Source organism: Hypomesus transpacificus, unplaced genomic scaffold, assembly GCF_021917145.1.
Source record: "Hypomesus transpacificus isolate Combined female unplaced genomic scaffold, fHypTra1 scaffold_396, whole genome shotgun sequence".
Lineage (NCBI taxonomy): Eukaryota > Metazoa > Chordata > Actinopteri > Osmeriformes > Osmeridae > Hypomesus > Hypomesus transpacificus.
The window spans coordinates 1-20,982 of record NW_025813916.1 but is presented as its reverse complement, the minus strand read 5'-3'; the positions used below and the strand labels follow the sequence as shown (position 1 = coordinate 20,982).

At 47.5% G+C, this 20,982-nt stretch overlaps 2 protein-coding genes across 2 annotated transcripts; both read right to left on the bottom strand.

Annotated features, from left to right (window-relative positions):
* Nucleotides 1-4,075: 4,075 nt before the first annotated feature.
* Nucleotides 4,076-7,021, bottom strand: slc50a1 (solute carrier family 50 member 1). Its single transcript, XM_047016525.1, has 6 exons — nucleotides 6,799-7,021; nucleotides 6,438-6,515; nucleotides 6,079-6,202; nucleotides 5,795-5,956; nucleotides 4,864-4,983; nucleotides 4,076-4,723 (listed from the first exon to the last, which is right to left on the bottom strand). Exons 1-6 carry the CDS (start codon nucleotides 6,864-6,866, stop codon nucleotides 4,616-4,618), a joined length of 660 nt encoding a protein of 219 aa, XP_046872481.1. The 5' UTR covers nucleotides 6,867-7,021; the 3' UTR covers nucleotides 4,076-4,615.
* Nucleotides 7,022-9,070: 2,049 nt separating this feature from the next.
* Nucleotides 9,071-20,827, bottom strand: efna1b (ephrin-A1b). The gene is made up of 5 exons (XM_047016524.1): nucleotides 20,533-20,827; nucleotides 11,656-11,951; nucleotides 11,157-11,222; nucleotides 10,910-11,032; nucleotides 9,071-10,669 (listed from the first exon to the last, which is right to left on the bottom strand). The coding sequence occupies exons 1-5, from the start codon at nucleotides 20,628-20,630 to the stop codon at nucleotides 10,530-10,532; spliced, it is 723 nt and encodes a 240-aa protein (XP_046872480.1). The 5' UTR covers nucleotides 20,631-20,827; the 3' UTR covers nucleotides 9,071-10,529.
* Between the last annotated feature and the right edge of the window lie 155 nt (nucleotides 20,828-20,982).

Genomic DNA, 20,982 nt, shown 5'->3' with positions numbered 1-20,982 from the left:
TATTTCATTGTAATTTTCAATGTATCTACTTGTTTTAGGCCTGAAACGTCTCTTGCAAAAAGTGTGTAAGGATGCATGTTCACCACCTGGGGGCAGCATTGGCCCTCCTCTGCTTGCTTCCTCTGATTCAGGCGGAGACAAGTAAGTATCATGGATAGGAAGAGTTTGTGTCTTGTCTTTGTCATAACGTTTTTACCTCAGCCAGGATATAACTTTGGATTCTCCCTCCCTCCCTCCTCAGATGGTCTCCAGGACTCTGGGTTCAGAGCTTTGTTCCTCAGCTACAGTTCAGATGGAACAAACCTCTACAGAGAGCAGCTTAAGGAGCTCCTGCCAAGCAAGTTCGATGAGATCCAGGTGTGGGGGTGTGTGTGTGTGTGTGTGGGTGGGGGGTGTGTGTGGGGGGGTTTGTGTGTGGGTGGGGGTGTGTGTAAGTGTGTGAAAAATACAAATAAAAGCTAACTCGTAAGTCAAGTGTTTGACAGTGTTCACCCAGGTAATATGACACTGGTTATTGGGGATTATATGAGGTCAAATGGGTCCCAGTTTCCTCCTCCTCTCTGTAGGATCTGAATGATCAGCTGCTGGTGGAGTTGATGGTCTTTGCCGACTGTGACCAGGATGATCGTCTGGACGTGGAGGAGTTCATCACACTGGCCAAGTACATCACCAAGAAGCGTCCCTAGCAGGGTCGACCTGGGTGGAATGAGCCTGTCAATTTACAGGACCGGACATACTACACGTTAAAATACATACTACACCATAAAATAAATTTTCATGGATATAATAAAGGTTTTCTTCTACCTTGTTTCCAATCTGAAACCATAGAATATTTAACAAAAATGATCTACATTAAAAACTTTTTAAAAAGATTCTCTTTGCGGCTTCATGTGTCGTGTGGTGAGACATAAACCACTGTAAATGTGCACACAATGCAGAATGTTCCATTTGCCTCTGAAAGCAAGTCTCCTGTTGTCTTTCCTCAGCACATCTGTACTTTACACACACACACACACACACACACAGTAATATTTCTGGCACATGTAATTCAGCCCTGGAGGGGGGCCAGTCAGCGTGTTTAGACAGGACTACTGCTCCTCAGGGTGTGTGTGCGTGTGTGTGTGTGCGTGTGTGTGTGTGTGTGTAGGGTGATAGTGTACGTGTTTGTGTCTATGTGTCCTTGGTGCTTACCCTGACAGGAAAAACATTAGTGGTTATCTATAAACACATTTACAGCTGCTTTAAACCAACCACCTGTTAGTCTGTAGATGGCTGGCTATGTGGGTCAATGTTCTGTTACTGTACTCTAACGATGACAGCTTTTATTTTTATAATGTGTTTACCTCAGTTTTATTACCCTGGCCATGTATACCACCAGAACCAAACACTGAATGACCACAATTGTACATTGGTATTCTTTTAATATGCAAATAACAGGAAGACAATGCTAGCATTGTGTGAGTGGCAGGATTGGGATCAGGACTTTGACAGTTTAAAGATTACCTGTCTGCACACTGCGCCTGTCAGCGCTGCAGGAGAGGAGGGCCTGTGAGCGCTGCAGGAGAGGAGGGCCTGTGAGCGCTGCAGTGAGAGGAGGGCCTGTGAGCGCTGCAGGAGAGGAGGGCCTGTGAGCGCTGCAGGAGAGGAGGGCCTGTGAGCGCTGCAGGAGAGGAGGGCCTGTGAGCGCTGCAGTGAGAGGAGGGCCTGTGAGCGCTGCAGGAGAGGAGGGCCTGTGAGCGCTGCAGGAGAGGAGGGCCTGTGAGCGCTGCAGTGAGAGGAGGGCCTGTGAGCGCTGCAGGAGAGGAGGGCCTGTCAGCGCTGCAGTGAGAGGAGGGCCTGTCAGCGCTGCAGGAGAGGAGGGCCTGTGGTCCTCCAGGAAGCTCTGGAGCTGGACACCACTGACTGTGGACCAGAAGTCACCGCTCCTACCTCTTAACCTTTCCTCTGTGTGCCTGGGCCACTGGTAGGTTGACTGGCTGAGAGTGTATGTGCATGTGGGTGGGGTTCACTGTGTGTGTGTGTGAGTGTGTGTGTGTGTGTGTGAGAGACACAGTCCTTCAGCTGTGTAACCTGAGGGACCTGTGGAGGAGAATGCTGATGAAAGTCAACAGAGCGCCGGGCAGAGGAGAAAGAAGCCACATGCTGCTCTCTGCACATTGTTCCTCATTCATTCCTGAGGCAGCAACTGCAGCTTCCCCTCCTCCTGGAGCACGTACATGGGCTTGAGGACAGGAGAGATGGGCAGGTCAGCAGTGTGTGTATGTGTGTGTGTGTGTGCGCAGCCACAGACGTGTCAAAGTGTGTGAGTCCACGAGTGCCTGTGAGCGAGCATGTGTGTGTGTCTGTGTGTGTGTGTCTAAGTCCAGGCACCTGAGACACTAACCTGAAAAAGTACACCTGAGATTACAAAGCAGATAGAAAACAGAAGGGGAGAGAGAGACAGAGAGACAGAGAGACAGAGAGACAGAGAGAGAGAGAGAGAGAGAGACAGAGAGAGAGAGAGAGAGAGAGAGAGAGAGAGAGAGAGAGAGAGAGAGAGAGAGAGAGAGAGAGAGAGAGAGAGAGAGAGAGAGAGAGAGAGAGAGAGACAGAGACAGAGAGACAGAGAGACAGACAGAGAGAGAGAGAGAGAGAGAGGGAGAGAGAGAGGGAGGGAGAAAAAGGGGGAGAGAGAGAGAGAGAGAGAGAGTGAGAGAGAGAGTGAGAGAGTGAGAGAGAGAGTGAGAGAGAGAGAGAGAGAGAGAGAGAGAGAGAGAGAGAGAGAGAGAGAGGTGATTGGATGACAGGAAAATACTGAAAGAAAAGCACATTCTTCCTCCCACCCTCTGTCCTTCTCTCTTTCTTTTCAAAACAACAGCTGGGACAGGTGTGTTTTTACTGATGGTAGAAAGTGCACCTGCTGACTCTCCCTTTACGTGTTTGTGTGTGTGTGTGTGTGTGTGTGTGTGTGTGCATGTGTGTGTGTGTATGCTGAGTCTATAGTTTCACCACACACAGCCTGTGCTGTCCCTGTTCATTCCCAAAAAAGCTCTAGTTTTACACAGTAAACCTGTGTGTGTGTGGGTGTGCTGGGACGGTCTGTGTGCGTACAGAGGGTTGGTATATATCATTAAAGATATGTGTGGAGTATGGGCTGAATGTAGTTTTTCTTGTTGTATAGACAGTCTCTTAAACAGGATACAGAGGGATCCTGTTTGTGAGCTGACTCCCATTGTTTAACTGATTACACCCCCCCAAACTCACACACACACACTCCTCCTTGCTGTCCGTGCACTTCACCAAGGACACACATCCACAATATGACACACATCCACCATGGAGTCTGCTTTGATCCCTCACACACACACACACACAGGCTTGTCTGGTGGGTGGGCATTAACACTGTCTGTATGTGCTTGTCTAGTCTATCTGACTCCACTCATTAGGTCTTCCATTGTCCTCCCATGCTTAACTCACTCACACACACACTCCTAACAGCTCAGACCTCCCCCTCCTTATTCCTGCTCTCCTATGTTGGGCTCCTCTTCCACCAGATCTCTATCTGCTGACGACACGCCCGGCTAACCTCCCTCCTCTGCTGAACCCCGGCCTCTCTCTCCAGGTTTGATCTACATGTGCCTGTGTGGAGGGGACAGGAACAATGCCGTTAACTCTGTAGTGGATTTGTAGTGGAGGCTGAGAGCAGAGCTCCACTAGCCTGTCCTGTCTGGTCCAAACAGGGCCGACATGACCCCTTCCCCTCCTCCCTGGTGATGGTTCTACCTTCTCTACCAGTCTTCTAACCCTCTTTCTCATTCCTTTCTTTCCCACTCAGTATCAACACACTTCTCACTCATCTCATTTGATCTCTTTCCTCTCCACGTCTGTTGTCGTATGTGTGATCACTGTAGGGGGGACCAGCTCTTTGAGCACAGGAAGAGGCTGGCGTTCTCACACACACACACACGCTGAGAACACCCCACACGGCCTTTCCCACCACTACCCCCCGATACACACACAGAAACAAGCCCCTGCTCACTGCTGTGGTATCCCAGACTGGATAATTTGACTGGGTATATGAGGAGAAACACACACCTTTAAAAGACATATAAAACATTTATTTTAAGTACCAGTCACCAGCCAAGCACACACCATCATTTCCCCTGCGTAGAGATAATATCCTTTTGTACGTACATATTCTCTTTTACACAACTGTTTATAAAAATAGCAATCACAATACAGTATATTTACTTTGGGCACGAAAATAAACAGAGAAAAATATAAGAATCCACAGCCATGTCCTGTTGGGTTATGTAGGACTAGAATAATGTATAGAGAGAAGGAAGTGTACGCTGTGTAACAACATGGGAGGCCCCTGGTCCTCACAGGCTGGGAGGCCCCTGTTCAGGCAGGTCATCCAGACAAGCAGCTAGTCCCCCCCCTAGTCTGGCCTAGGACAGGTCATGGGTACTGAGTCTCATTCTATGGCGGAAGACTCAAACATGTCATTCATTCTTGACTAATTCAATCAATCGTCACGTGAGGGACATGATGTCGGAGGACTCAAGGCACTTGGTAAACGGTGGGCTGCCCTCCTGATCCCTCACTACCATTGGTGGACGAATGTCCCGCCCCCTCAGATCTGGAGCAGGTTATAGGACGGTGAGTCCTGATTGGCAGGCGTAAACCTCCAGAACAGGTAGAATCTGATGAGGCTGGTGGCGATGCCAGGCGTGTTTGGCACCTGAAAAAGACACACACGCACACATGAATGTTGTGTCTGGTTGGTGTCTTGCATTGTGGCTGCAGAGGTGTGGCTGCAGAGGTGTGGCTGCAGAGGTGTGGCTGCAGAGGTGTGGCTGCAGAGGTGTGGCTGCAGACTACCATGATGTAGTAGTCCTGTAGCTGGAGGCCGTACAGCGTCCAGGAGGTGGAGGTAAAGAACGTTGCCACTGTGAGGGGGAACGACAGACGACTCACATTCTTACTGCGCACAATCTCCACCTGACACACACAGGGAGAGAGACGCCAGAGAGACAGAGAGAGAGGGGGGAGACAGACAGAGAGACATAGACAGAGAAAGAGAGAGACAGAGAGAGACAGAGAGAACACAACAATTGTAGGGGTATAAAACAAAGAGGTATCTCAAACAACACATACACCTGGGAGGTAATGGTGTGTGTGTGACTATCCATGTGGGAGTGTGTGTGTGTTTACACAGTTCAACACAACTATATGGAAGGAAATGCAAGTACAGGCAGACGACCACTCAGCCCAGAAGAGAAGGACGCAAACAGGAAAGGGACGCAGGGGGAGAAAGGCAGGAAACTGGAGGCTGTACCAGAGGACAACACACACAGAGGAATGAAGGAGGACAACAGGAAGCAGGAAGCAGAGGAGGACCACAGGAAGCAGGAGACAGAACATTCCTACATTGAGGAGAATGTTAAAGAAGATCCGCCGTTTCAGTTTTCTTCAGGGCATGTTTAATGGTATGTGCCGTGTTCACCCATGTTGTTCATGGGTAGCGGCAGTGTGCCGTTGAGGGGTGTGTAACTAGATAGGTGAGGGGGTTTATGTTCTGTACAGAACAGGTAAGGGTGACAGGCATTTCAGAGGTAGTGAGGGCCGTCTAGAGGTAGTGAGGGCCGTCTAGAGGTAGTGAGGGCCGTCTAGAGGTAGTGAGGCCGTCTAGAGGTAGTGAGGGCCGTCTAGAGGTAGTGAGGGCCGTCTTGAGGTAGTGAGGGCCGTCTTGAGGTCGTGAGGGCCGTCTATGTGTTGCTAGGGCTGTGTATGTGTTGCTAGGGCTGTTTACCAGGTCGGTAAGGGGGGACAGGTACATGCTGATGGTGAACACACTGCAGGTGAGGCCCAGCTGAGCCAGCTGACTGTCTCCCGGAGGCAGCAACATGCTGAAGTACAGCCAGCCTCCACACAGCACTGCTGCTGCAGCCAAGGTGTGACTGGTAACCCGCCTCTGCAACACACACACACACGCACAGCCATTACACACACGGAAACCCATATAGTTACATTCTTAAGCAAACAGGCTCCATGATCCTGGTAGGAGGGGCCTCCAGCAGCAGAGGTATGGCTCACCCTCTCCTTGGTGTAGTGGCAGTAGGAGACAATGTAGAGGGTCTGTAGGGAAGCCCCGATGGTGTTGACTAGTACCAGGGTCCTATCCCTCTTTAGTATCCCATAATACAACCATCCGAGGTTGCTATGGAAGCATGACAAAACAGGAAATTATTAACAGTTACCAGTGAGAATTACATGCACACACAGGGAAGTAACAAAGTACAAATACTTTGTTATTTTACTTAAGTAGATTTTTACTATTTAGTGAACTTCAGAGAACTTTTCACTTTCACTCCTTAAATTTGATGTGTGTACTTTTGCCATCTCTGCACGCACACACACACACGCGCACACACACACACACACAATGATCGTACTTGAGGCAGGTGGTGAGAAAGGGCAGGAACTGGACGCTGTCAGCACTTTGAGATGCTCTCATCTTTTTCAGGTCGGTTCTGAAAAATAAACACACAACATTTGGTCTGTGGCTTACTACGAGTCTCCGCTCTCTGTGTGTGTCTCTTGACATAAGGACAAATACAAATCGAGACACACTCGAACATACACAGGAATAAAGAATTCTGGTTCTGTGCAGTATCTCTAGTTTGCAAACTCGTAAACGTTAGAGACAAGTGGCGACAATGCACACTGGACTGACATGGCTAACCACACAAGCAGATAACTACAGCCTGCAGTTGCATTACTTTCAGATACATGCTGAAGAGCTGGCAAACTTACAATCCTGTCGAGAACATCCCAACCGTAAATACGATACACGCACATGATAAAAACTCCAAAAAATCCATAGAACGGAAAACCAAATACTTGATATGCGTGCTTGTAAATGGTCGTTCTGTACTAGCAGCAACTGCTAAATTATTGTTGAAATCTTAGTGGTTATCAATGAAATTGCTATTCTGCTAAGGTGACGTTTTATCTGCACTTCCGTGTTTGTAATCAGTATTCTGAAAGGGGAGGAGCAGATCTTAACCAATGACAGGATGGTTGCTATGACAATTGATGACATAACTCAATTTCTCGCGTTTACAGGCTACTGTACCACGTTGTAAAAGGGATGGATAGCTGAGAGAAATCATCTCATTTTCCATAGACTGTATGGCATATAAACTACATTTACATTTATTCATTTAGCAGACGCTTTTATCCAAAGCGACTTCCAAGAGAGAAACTAATTAGTTACAGTATGCCATTATCATTATATAGAAAATGTCAAAGCAACAGATTTGGATTTAGAATACCATGATGAGATGTTGGCCTAATCCAGGGCTGTCCAAATCTGCTTCTAGCGATTTCCCCTCAGAATCTGAATCAGAATGGGTTTTAATCGCCATGAAAGTTTGCACAGACCAGGAATTGTTTTTGTCAGGAAAGTGCATACATGAAACATGGAATCTTAAAAATGTAAATACGAGGTCTTACTATAGTAAAGGTACGTACATTTGCAATACTAAGTGGATTTAGAATTTAAGTAAAATATAAAATAAAATATAAAGTTACCGTAATTTACTATATAAAAAACAAATATTACAAAAAATAATCGTACAAAAGATACAATTGTGTAATTCAAAAGATACAATTCTACTGTAGGTATTCACTCCCATTCTGCTCTGCTTTACTCTAATCTGTTTCAGGCTTCTCTGTTGTCCCCTCTCCTCCTCTTCTTTCACTGTGTGGGAACTAATATTTTCATAAGGTTCCAAAATGTTACAAAATGTTTATTTTAAAAAGTTTGCATCATTGATGATCACTTGAGAAGTAGAGAGAGTCCTCTTTAATCTACTCTGTTTTAGGCTTCTCTGCTGGGCAGGCCCTAAACAAAAATCGTATATGGAGCCCATTGATTGATTGACAAAAATGTTGCCAATGTTTTTGTACAAATGTTTTTTTTTGGGGGGGGGGTTGGGGGGCAAACCAATCACGGGCCTTGCTCTGAGGGCCCGAACCATTCGCGGGGCCCTAAACAAATGTTTAGTTTGTTTATTGGGTCGGCAGGCCCTGCACTTTGACATTAATCCCACAGTTTCTATTTCCACGTATGTGTTTCTCTGTTATAAGCAGAAGGAGATCTCTGCCCCTTTGAGCTGTGGCCTGGCTTCCTCTTCCTCACAGAACTCACTTCTCATCTCTTGGCAGGGATGGAATGAAGGAGTGGAATGAATTACATCATCTTGGCTAGAATCCCTTCATCTCCAGCCGAACATACCGTACATGGTCTGTAGGTGTCCTAATCCTAACCCACCATTTATGCTTACGTGTGAAAATCACCAAGTTAATATGGTCTTTGATAAAGGCATTCATTATAAGTTTGACTCCCTTTTGTATTTCCGATGCTGTGAAATTGACAGTGGCATTTACTGTTGTACTGTCCTGTAGCTGTTTAGTGTGCAGGCTAGCATGGCTATCGTGGTTCCTCTTCTGTCCTGCTCACCCTGGTGCACACACAGGACCAGGCTGCTTCAGAGAGCAGCAAGGCGCTGAGGGGGAGGACAGAGAAAAGAGAGAGAGAGGCAAAAGAAAGAACAAGTGAAGGAAAGAGTGTGAGGTCGAGAGAGCGGGTTGGAGTGACAGTCTCACACCAGTGTGTCAGTTTGTTTTCAGGGTCTTCTCAGGCTTCCCCCCCCCCCGTCTCTCCCCACGTCTCTCCACCCTGCCTCTCTCTTTCTCCCCCATGTTTGGCCAACAGGCTGTGAAGTCCATGCCAGGGCAAACCTCCCAGCCCAGGATGAAAGAGAAAAGCGAGGGAATGAGTAAAGGGAGAAGGGGGAAGACCTGAGTGTCAGTTGGAGAGAGGGCGAGATTTCCTCGGAGGGCATATGGATAAGTTTGCAGAGGGACAGTGTCAACTACCAAATCTTCTCTTGAAAACTGAATTGTTGCAGCAGCATTTTTCAATGCTAGCTGCTTATGAAGCTAAGAAAACATTTGATTTACAACCTTCGTCTTCACCACGTGTCTGTCAATGTGAGACTTAAAAAGATAAAACCAGGTGTATTTTCACCAAATCATTTTATTTCACAAGGGGTTTCACATTTTAAACAAATGCAGTTGTTTTTATAGACTTTTCTCTATGTACACATTTTTACAACAACAAAAAAACACAAAATGAGAACAACAAAACAAAACAAGAATAACTTGTGTGTAGACTGTGTGTTCAGGATAGTTCCTTCAGTTCTGTTCTTGTATGACAAATACAAGTGTGTGTATGAATGTGTGTGTTTGTGTGTAAATGAGATTTGTACTGAGCAATTCTTGTAAACATGACCATAAATACCAGTGTACCGTGCTACTATGTTGGTATTGGGATATGTGAGAGGGTGTATGGGCACAATAGTTTAGAAGCACCACTCCAAAACTGGACAAATCTAAACAGTCCCCATGTTTGCCTCTCCTCCTGCTTATCTGTCTCTTAGTTAAACCTCTTTGCTGTTAAACTCCTCCATTGAACGTGGTGTTTGTACACAAGCAAAAACGACAAAAAACAATTACAATTAGCTTGTTGAAAATGCTATGTCATCTAAAAGGATGTCAGGTGATGTGTTTCTCCGTACTTGATATAGAACGGAGTGGATACGTGTGTTTTGTTGCAGCATCTGTAGCCAGAGTTAGTGTGTCTTTTACAGTGTGAGGGAGCTTCTACAGTCAAAACTGAACAACGTGTTTCCTTATATCAGAGTCCTAATCTACAACAACAAGCTGTCTTCATAACTCAGAGATAACAAATACATTTTTCTACATAAATACTTATAACACCAAACACCTGTACAGGTAGAGGACAACTAACAAGCAGACAATCAGTGTCTCTAAGAAAAACAAAACATCCTCGTTCTAAAGGTTTATGGAATACGTGAGTTGAATTCAGGATGAAAAGAATCCCTTTGTCAGTTGTGTAAATTCTGGTAACATAAATGATCACTTTTCCAGTTATACTAGTTGCACTTCCAGTTTTGTGTCAAAGAGGGTCAGTGTTCAATTCAACAGCTTTTAGTCTAATCAGACAAGGATGGATGGAGAAGAAAAAGAAAAAAAATGGAGAAAAAGTCATCGTAGTTAATTTAGAAAAGAACCTTCTGCGACAGCAGAAAAACGATCGTCCAAAAAAATACTCTTGAAGATCCTCATCTTGGAAACGGTCTACGTTCCGCCCGCCTGAGCACACACACACACACACACACACACACACACACACACACACACACACACACACACACACACACACACACACACACACACACACACACAGGTAGCTCTGTCCATGCTCATATAAAAAATCTTTATAAAAAAATCTTCATAAAAAATCAAAGTATTCTCTTTAATACACCAATGACCAGCACTGGAAGGATAAAGTCTCTGGGGGCCGGGGGGGCAGGGCCGGGGGGGGGGGGGGCAGGGCCGGGGGGGCAGGGGCCGGGGGGGCAGGGTGGGCCCAGCTGGAGGGTCCTGGCTCAGGCTCAGTGCAGGCTCAGGGTCAGGGAGTGGAGCAAGGCTAGTAACACAGGGATCATGGTGAAGGAGAGGGAGACAGAGACAAGCTGGACTCCTGCACTGCCCACGCTCCTCTGGACGTTAGGCTCCATCGCGGCAGGGTCATCTGGAGAGAGGGAGGGAGGGAGAGAGAGGGGGTTCAAATGTGCTGCCTTTTTATCACTCCCAAATACAAACAGAGCCAGTGGAACATGCGTCACTCTCCATTCCAGAAGATTAAGTCAGGGGAATGTGTCTAGTGCTGTTGGAATGTTCCCTCCAGAAATAAAGACTGTTCAAATGTTCTAAGGTTTCTGTAAACACAGTCTCTCTGGCATGTGGAGGTGAGATGGACAGAGACACACACCTGCAGGTAACCTGTTGGATGGGTTGTGAACTCCTCCAGCGGCGCCAACCTTTCCTTTCCCTCCATCCATCGCTTTCTCCATCTCCTCCACCTTCCCTTTGTCTGCCTGGGTCTTTGCAGAGCCTGCTGGGAAGAAAGGGAGACAACATCAGCGCCGTCACCAGTTCAAGCTAAGCAGAGCGACCCGACCCCTGACCCCTGACCCCTGACCCCAGCCCATGTCACCACAGAGAGTAGGACAGCTTACCGTGATGTCCCACTACATCCACCTTCAGTCTCAGACACTCCTGCCCATGGTGGTGCAGTGGCTTAGCTGGAGGGAGAGAGAGTGAGATTGAATACACACATCGAACTTCACAACATCGTTATTCTGTCTGTTCACCTTCAACTTCTGAGGGTATGTCATTAGTGGTATACTATGTACCAGAAGTAGCAGCAGTCGTGATGTAATTATACACATGATACTGTGTAGACATTAGTCATAACTCAGAGGTACTGTGAGGTAGGCCTGCTGTGTTTGTGATGTTCTGTCTTTAATGTAACTCGTTCCAACATGTTCTGGAACCAACTGGTTGAACCTGGTTTCAGCCAGTTCAATGGCCAGTCTATGGGCCAGTCTATGGGCCAGTCTATGGGCCAGTGTATGGGCCAGTGTATGGGCCAGTGTATGGGCCAGTGTATGTTGTCAGTGTATCATGTTGTCAGAGTGACGTGGATGGCTCTAGGGGAGCAGCGTTCATGCTTACAGATGTAGTAGTAGCTCTCGCCCTGACGGAACTCCTTGCCCAGGGTGAAGGGCGTGAAGCGCTGGAACTTCTCAGAGAACCTCTCAGGTGAGTGAGCGGCGAAGGGGCGGGAACACTCCCAGCGTAGCTGGTCGAAGGAGTGAGGCTTGCACACTTCGTAGTCCTCACGCTCCACCATGTACAGGACATAGCGCTCGGCCTCCTGGGAAGGCAGCTCGCCGCGGGTGTAGTGGGGGCAGATGATGTCCAGGTAGTCATTGATACGCACGTCCACGGTGTAGTCGTCCCACAGGAAGCTACAGAAAGAAAGAGAGAGAGAGGGGGGAGAGAGAGAGAGGGGGAGAGAGACTTGGTTAGATATAGGCTGTACTGCCAACACAGATTTGAGGGGACAGCTAGAGCGACCTGAGCTCGTTGTCATGTTCACACTTGGTGGCACACCTGGCCGCCATGGCAACGCGGGCTGAAACACACGGACTCACACGCATAACAACCGCAAACACGCACACGAGCGGGCGTACGAGCCACACTCCAAAACATGTCAAGCTGCCAGTGACTCAGTGGTAACAGCGAGCGCGTGCGAGCACTCTGAAGGACGGCTAATGCTAACCTGTCAGTAGACAGGCACAATTAGAAGCTAACCTGGCAAGACGGACCTGTTGACTGTGTTTTGATAGGACAAAACAACAAACCCTCTGTTGCACGACTTCTTTCAGTCTGGCCCATCCCTAAAGCTCTTTCTCTCTCTCTCGTTCTTTCCATCATATCACTTGTTGTTGATGTGAGGATTCTTGCTTTCATACTAAATAGAGTCTCCCTATTCTTCTTCTCACGGCCTAGTAGACTGTTAAGTCATTCTGCCCTAAACAACTTTCACTCTTTCCATCCATCTGGCTCACTGCATGTAGGGCTGTTCTCGCTCGCCCCCCTCTCTTCGTTCTGTCTGTCCCTTCAACACCTGTTGGTTTGTCGTGGGTGTGACTGTTTTCCCTCATTAGTGTCTTTTCACCCTGTCTCACCTATCAAAGGGAGAGACAGGGGGGGAGAGACAGTCAGTCTGTGTCTCTTCATTCCAGTAACCTCTCTTTGCTTTTTATGGCTCTGGTTAAGCCTTCTCTCTCTGTCTCTCTCTGTGTCTCTCTCTGTGTCTCTCTCTCTCTCTGTGTGTCTCTCTCTCTGTGTCTCTCTCTTTCTCTCCCTCTCGATTGCTAATCAGGCAAACAAAGTGTGTTCTAAAAAGAGGATATTTCTGTATTTTGTAATCAAATATAATCATTCAGGTTCAAGCTGTTAGGTTCGATGGTGTGTGTGTGCGGCAGGCGGTGTGTGTGTATGTGTGTGCGGCAGGCGGTGTGTGTGTGTGTGGCTACTCCTGCTGTGGCTCAGCCCTCATGTCTGTTCAGCTCAAGCACAGACATTAGCATATCTCACTGATGACATTGGCAGGGTTAATGAGCTCTTATCTAGAAACTCTGTCACTGGACAGAGACAGTAACTGTGTACATGTGTGTGTAATCAGGTATGTGTGTTGGATGAAAGTAAGATGTGCTTGGAGAAAGGGCAAGAACAGTGCAAGTTGTAAGTGTTTTACTGTGATTATGTGTGTGTGTGTTTGCATGTGTGTGTGTGTTTGCATGTGTGTGTATGTTTGCATGTGTGTGTGTGTTTGCATGTGTGTGTGTGTTTGCATGTGTGTGTGCCCCCCAGCATCAAAGCGTGGGGACAGAAGGTATCAGTGATGGCAATGCTGTGTAGATGTGGATCCAGTCAGGGCCCCTTGTCAGGCCTCAGACTCACTGTCTCCATGACGGGCTCGCAACACAGGCCCCTCCTTGCTGTGTGTGTGTGTGTGTGTGTCTGTTGGTGTTATCCTGCCTGTCTCAGCATGCATTGTTATCGCAGCCCAGCTCAGTGTTTGTTAGCCTCCCGTCTCAACGCCCTTTCAAACAAGGTGTGTATCCTCAGCCGAGCCTGCAGATTTGGGTTTGTGTGTTTTGAACGTGGGGGCGGGAGAGTTTGTATCTGACAGTTATTGAGCAAAACACTGATCTGTAGAGAGCTCAATTTAAACAAACAACCTGCAATCTTTGCTTGTTTCTTCTTTTTCTTTTCTGGTTTCTTTCCTTTGACTCTTAATAACAGGGCTGCACGAGGAACCTCAAGTGCTTCTGTCTGAAGAGAGACTTCTGCTTTTCTTCTGAATGGATTCACTTCATTCCCACACTCTCTCCTTGTCAGCAGCCAACCGCTTCACCCCATTAAAGCCTGCGCCTGTCGTAAAGCCCACAAAACTGATTCTCTTGTTGCTAATCCCAAACACAAGCCACCATCAAGACTTTTAGAACCCGTTTAGTCTCTCTCCCTCCTCCTCCTGCTCCCTCCTCCTCCTGCTCCCTCCTCCTCCGTGTAATTAAAAGCTGTTAGGGGTCTGGGGCCAGTGTGTTCCCTGAAGGAGGAGGAGAGGGGGGCTGATTACCCCCCTCGTATTTGCCTGAGGCCGACTGACCCCCCTCCCACACCCCCCCCCCTCCCACACACACACACACACTTCTCCCAGCTGTGATTTTAATACAAATCTTTGACTTGTAAATTATTTTGAGGGATTATTTGGTAATTTGACGGGATCCATGTGTGTGCTTGATACAGCCTGTGACACCACAGCTTAATGTCTGATTGATGCCGGTTGAACGAGGGCCAGAGCATCAGAACTGGAACACAAACACTCTTTCTTTGTCCTCCCTCGCTTTCCATATTCTTCTAGCTCTGTCTCTCCCTCCCCCGTTCTCTTTCATCAGAGTTCTCTGGTGTTGAACAGTCTCGTCTTTCTCTCTCTTCCTCGTTCGTCCTTCCCTCTGACTGACAGTTCTCGGGAGAGTGAAACTCACATTAATGTGATAGCTACATGTCTGTGAATGACTGGGGTCTGTGTGTGTGTGTGTGTGTGTGTGTGTGTAAATGTGAGAGAGTCACGGCAAAGAGAAAAACAACACACACCTCCCTTCACACCCTTGTTACTTAGTTCTAGTGTGTGTGTGTGTGTGTGTGTGTGAGAGAGAGAGGTTATCTGAAGACCCGAATTCAGGGCATCCCACGCCTACGGCACGAAGAGCACATCTGTTTATCAGAACAGACTGGAGCCTCTGTGTGTGTGTGTGTGTGTATGTGTGTGTGTGTGAGTGTGTAACTGAGGTCTATGGACAGTAAACAGACAGGGCTGAAGGCAATTTCATCTTTCTTTCCTTTCCAACACTTTCTGCCTCTCTTCTGCCCTCCTCTCCTGGTCTCTCTTCTGTCCTCCTCTCCTGGTCTCTCTTCTGCCCTCCTCTCCTGGTCTCTCTTCTGTCCTCCTCTCCTGGTCTCTCTTGAACCCTCTAACCCCAGGTCCAACCCCAGGTCCAACCCCAGGTCTAACCCCAGGTCCAACTCCAGGTCCAACCCCAGGTCTAACCCCAGGTCCAACCCCAGGTCCAACCCCAGGTCTAACCCCAGGTCTAACCCCAGGTCTAACCCCAGGTCCAACCCCAGGTCTAACCCCAGATCCAACTGAAGAGACTTCTCAGAAAGAGACTTCAGGGTGACCACCCTCACACCCCCTCCCCTGACTCAGTACAGCAGTCTTATTACACACACACACACACACACACACACACAGTCAGCACTGAAACACAAAACAGATGTACACTCCTACCAAGTGCTCCTACGTACTAGGTAGCCGACTCTCACACACACACACACACACACTAACACACACACACTAACACAGGAATGTCATGACAAGACGTTTGTAGTTTGCTCACATATTGTGTGATCATAAAATCTGTCAGTTCATTCACACACACACACACACACACACTCTCACACACAGCCTTTGTGTTGTTCCATTTACACCTGCTGTCCCATGTTGGGGCGCAGGTCAGTAGGGACCAGGGATTACTCTCCACACAGCTCTACTCACTTCCTAACCAGCCTAGAAGAGATGGACCCCAGGGGCTGGCTGTGGCAGCCTCTCTGGTCTCTGACCTCCCACCAGACTGGGGTGGCTAGAGGCCAGGGACAACACCAGACTCCGCTAGGCAGTGGTCTGTCTAGGTGTTTTAACTTCTTTGTTGCAACCTGGATTATAGCTGTCAACACCACTTGCTACCAGCGTTGAATATTCTAGTGGTGTGTGAGAGAGGGAGAGGGGCAAAGAGGGAGAAAGTAGGAGGAGAGAGGGAGATTTTTATGAGGACAGCTTTTGAAAAAGGGTTGAGAGCTTTTAAAAAAACATTGACACCGCCGAAGCTCTCATTCAGGACCAGATCTCTGCCCTCCCTTCATCCATCACTGTCCTGCCTCTCCTCCCTCTGTCTGTCTTTCCTTTATCCTCCCTCCGTCAGCCCCTCCCCCTCTCCCTCCGTCCCCCCCCCCCTCCATTCTGCCCTCTCTCTTAAGGCTGACATAATATACCGGAGCTCTTTATCCTGGCTAATTTCTTAACACAAACCCCTTTCTCTTTCTTACTCTCACCCTCTACCCATCCCCCCCTCTCTGTTTGCCCTCTTTGTTATTCTCTCTCCTCTCCCTCCCTTCATCTCTCTCCTTTCCTTTCTCCTCTCTCTCCCTCCACCTCCCTTTCTCCCCTCCCCCCATCTCTCTCCCTCCATCTCTCTCCCTCCAGCTCTCTCCCTTACACAAGACCTCGGATGAATAGCAAAGACAATGCTGTTTTTGCAAAGGGTTGGTTTGATATGCATCCCACTGGGAGACAGTGTGTGAGTGTGTGTGTGTGTGTGTGAGTGTGATACACCAGCACAGGGGTCATAAAGATGTGCTAAATGTGTTCCATCTCAGTGTGTTCCCAATGAGTCAGCACAGTGACAGAAACCCTCCTACAGTAGGCGATCTAGACTGAGTGGACAGCGTTTCATTCTGTCCTTCTAACTCTGTTACTAAGGAGTGGATAAGGAGGCAAGAGGAAGAACTGGGGGTGGATCGAGTCGGGGGGGGGGACAAGCCAGTGAGAATAAAACATGTTGAATTACATAAGAGATGGGTGCAACATCTGTGTGTTCTCTATTTGAGGAGGGCTGTTATGTCAGAAGAACTGTCCAATGGTGGGGGTTACCTTACATTAAGCTGCTTTCACTGATCATTCCAATGTAGGTTATGTCTCCTTCTGAACGATCACATAGAAAATGACTCGACATGTTCAGAAATAGAGCTACCAGCATTAAACTTGCAGATTTACTATCTATTTTCTAGCACACACACCCTATCCTATGAAGAGCGTAAACCCTGTTACGTACGTCTGTTTATATAAGTATAAAGACAACAGGAGGATATCTGCGTCCATGGGTCAGATGGGGAGATTAATAGTTGCCAGTAATCTGAGTGTGTGTGTGTGTGTGTAGTGTTCTATCTCTTGTCATTCTGGGATTAGAGGAGCAGAGAGACAGACTGAGATATCGTTGGGCAGTGATGATGAGAGGTGTGGTAGAGAGAGAGAGAGAGAGAGAGAGGGGGGGGGGGAGAGAGAGAGAGAGAGAGAGAGAGAGAGAGAGAGAGAGAGAGAGAGAGAGAGAGAGAGAGACAGAAAGTGAGAGGGAGAAAGTGAGAGACATAGAGTGATAAAGAACTGATTCTGCTAGAAAAGAACCAGCTGGTCAGAGGAAGAGAGGGAGTAGAGATGGGGAGAGGAACAGGCAGGTACAGACAGACAGATGGAGGACTCACACACACACACACACACACACAGCTGACAGAGTTGAGTATAGTAACAGGGGGAATGTGGAATGTTGGCTGAAGCTAATATTAACACACACCAGACACTCTTCCATGGCCCCCAAGCATGTGTGTGTGTGTGTGTGTGTGTGTGGGCATGTGTGACTCACTGATTTATTGGAAATTAACGCCACACCTTTCTACTGGACGTAAACTCTGCAGACGCACAGTCTGGGATCTATAAGTCCTCATGACCATGTTGCCACAGAGTACTAATGATGACTGAATTTGGCTAAAAGAAACTCACTTTCTCTCTCTCTCTCACTTACTACACACAATCATGTAGCACTCACACACACACACACAAGTATAGACATGCAGAGCACCAAAAACAGGTCTGTAAAAGGCCATGAAAAACATGTCTCTCCACCTGTCATGTACTGGAACTGATGTATGGCTGGCACAGTACTAACCCTCACACACACACACACACACACTCAAACACCAACACACACACATTTGACACGCTGGGTGTCAAATCCCCACAGGGCTGCAGAGTAAAGAGGATTAAGCCATAATCATTAAATCACCCAGGCAGAACGTCAGACCAGCACCAACAGACCAGTGGTGTTCAACAACAAACAACATGTAACTGTTAGTGGAGAGGAGAAGGCCCCTCTCCACTCCCCGAGGGTCACCATGGAGACTGTCCATGTCAGATGAACCCCACGAGGCCGGGAAACCATTAGCATCACAGCCCACTGGGCCAACCTGCCAATTCACTGGTCAGCTGCCTGATTGGCTGATTCACTGGTCAGCTGCCTGATTGGTCATTAGGGAGCAGAGACGCAGCTGATTGGTCATTAGGGAGCAGAGACGCAGGTGGCCTTATGAAGTGGGATGACAGCTACAGGACATCTGACTGAATAACTCAAGAGAGAGAGAGGGAGAGAAGGTTAGAGAGAGAGAGTGAGAGAGAGAGAGAGAGAGAGAGAGAGAGAGAGGTGGGGGGGGAGAGAGAGGGTTAGAGAGAGAGAGGGAGAGAAGGTTAGAGAGAGAGAGAGAGAGAGAGAGAGAGAGGGGGGGGGGGGAGAGAGAGAGGGTTAGAGAGAGAGAGGGAGAGAGGATTAGAGAGAGAGAGAGAGAGAGAGAGGGGGGGGGAGAGAGAGAGAGAGAGAGGGTTAGAGAGAGAGAGAGAGAGAGAGGGTTAGAGAGAGAGAGTGGGTGAGAGAGAGAGAGAGAGTGGGTGAGAGAGAGAGAGAGAGAGAGAGAGAGAGAGAGAGAGAGAGAGAGAGAGAGAGAGAGAGAGAGAGGGTTAGAGAAAGAGAGATTTGAAAAAGAAAAGTAAATAAAGAGAAAAATGGGAACAAGGGATCAAGCAGGAGATTCTATATTAAAAAGTGGTAGAAATAGTGAAGCCGGTGAGATTATAGCTCTTCCAGTGTATCAGTGAGTATTCCCCAGAACTCCTAATTATGAATTTATGAGGTTTACAGATAAGGACTTCTTGGTAAAGTCATCAGTGTGTCTGAACAAGAGACTAAGTGAGAGGGTGTAGGCTTAAATGGGTAGGGGTAGGGAATGGTTAGTGTGTGTGTGTGCGTGTGTGTCTGTCTGAACATGTAGACCTACACAACAAACCATTTCTCTGTGTGGTTACGTTAGTGTCTATCTGTGGTCTGCCATGGAAGGGATTAGTGTTGCATTATAATGTTTCTTGTTGTGGTTATACAACCCAAATCTGAGTGGAAATGTAGGCTAGTGCATGGCCAGCTTAGTGTCTGGCGGAGCCACACAACAAAAATCTGATTTGGAGCCAGATAATCATCTCTGAATCTATTTGTTTAAGTGTTGTCAACTTTCAGATTTTGAAGTGTTTGTTATTCATACTAGACCCCAAAAAATAGCTCCAATTTGTATTTTAAGTCTCCTTTTGAATTTCACTTTCAGTTCACCTTTCCCCCGTATTCGTCCCTTATAACAGCGGAAGACGTGTTCTTTAACTCAGACCGTCTCTAGCAAAACCTCTGACTAGCGCCGCCTACGACAGGTAAACACCCGCACCACGTCAGAGTTGAGTCACCAACTCACAAACATGACGAAGTATGACTTTACCTTAGACAAAACTTTCCAACACAGCGTCACGTAGACAATTATTACAACAGGTCTGTCATTCTGTAGCGGAAATCTTATGAGTTTGTCGTCGTTGGTAAAGGTCAATTACTGGGGCCCAGATGGGTAACTTAATCAACTCAAGTAGTGAAGGGACATAATGGTTTTCGACGCATCTCATCGACATACAGACCACTCCGGCTTATAGGATGACCCTCACAATTCCTTGCTGCTGTATAAAATAATACGGTTCTATTTCCTTTAGTTCCGCGCTAAAAGCTCAATAAATCCCGCAGAGCCTGCGCACGCCTGTCAAGCCCCCATCGATCCAGCGGAGTGGTCGGGTTACATTACGGCTCTGACCCCAAAACAAGCGATCAGCATTGTACATCCCCCACACACAGCCACACACAGCCACACACACACTGGCTAAGTGAGTTAGGCTATTTATTACTATGAGTGTGTGTCTGACTATTGCGGTTAAATATAGGGTTGATTCTGTCTGTCTATCAGTCGGTCTCGGTATTCGCTCCCTATCTTACACTTCGTCTCTTTTTACATCCGCGTGCCCGGTACCGTAATTACAATCCTGTTACCGGGTTAAGGCTGACATCGGATACCTAATTGAAAACGTATCAGGGATAGGAGATTATTAGACAAATTAGACAATTAAAGTAGGAGATTGGCCAGAAGCTGTAGCCTAGTGTAAACAAAAAAAGCCTCTTCAATATCGCAGGCAACTTGAGAAACGGTAGCCCAAAGTTGCGCGAAACTCATGGAGAGGAACAGATTGACGAAGATAAGCAGAAACAATAAACAATTGTCTCACACAGCTATGTTAGTTCCTCCAATCCTCACCTCTGACAGAAACATAACCAAATCTCCACTAACACTAACTCACTGCGTATCCTGCAGACAGTGAATCTGCTCGTCACTTACAGTAACAGAACAATCACTCACACACTGTCTAGGGTCTATACGCACACACGCACACCCACACATACACATACACACACAAACACACACACACATGCATACGTTTACAAACGAATAGAAACTTACTTTGGGTTAGTACTGTTCCAGAAGACGCTGTGCCGTTCTGTAGCAGCAAGTCCGGCTCCCAAGCTGACTGCCAGACTCACGAGCCACACCAAATCCATTACTGCTTCAGAACAAGATAGCACGAGAGCTGAGAAACCCCTCAAGAAGTAAGCTAATGACAGTGAAGAAGTACGTGCAAGGCGCGCACAATGTCAAACAAATATCAAGAGATGTTGACGAACACAAATAGATTTTTTGAAAGATAAGGGAGTAGGCTGTCTGATAGTGAAGGTTGCTGCTCTGTGTGATCTTGTTGAGAGCGAGCTGTCTTGTTTGTGTAGCTGGAGCTCCGCCTTTACTCGGAGCTGTAACCAATAGCAGAAGGCAATCATGAATATGCATGACACTTATTGGGGAATGGCCACGCCCCGTTTCCTGGATAAAGCAAGTGACGCCAAAAGCAGCGAGATG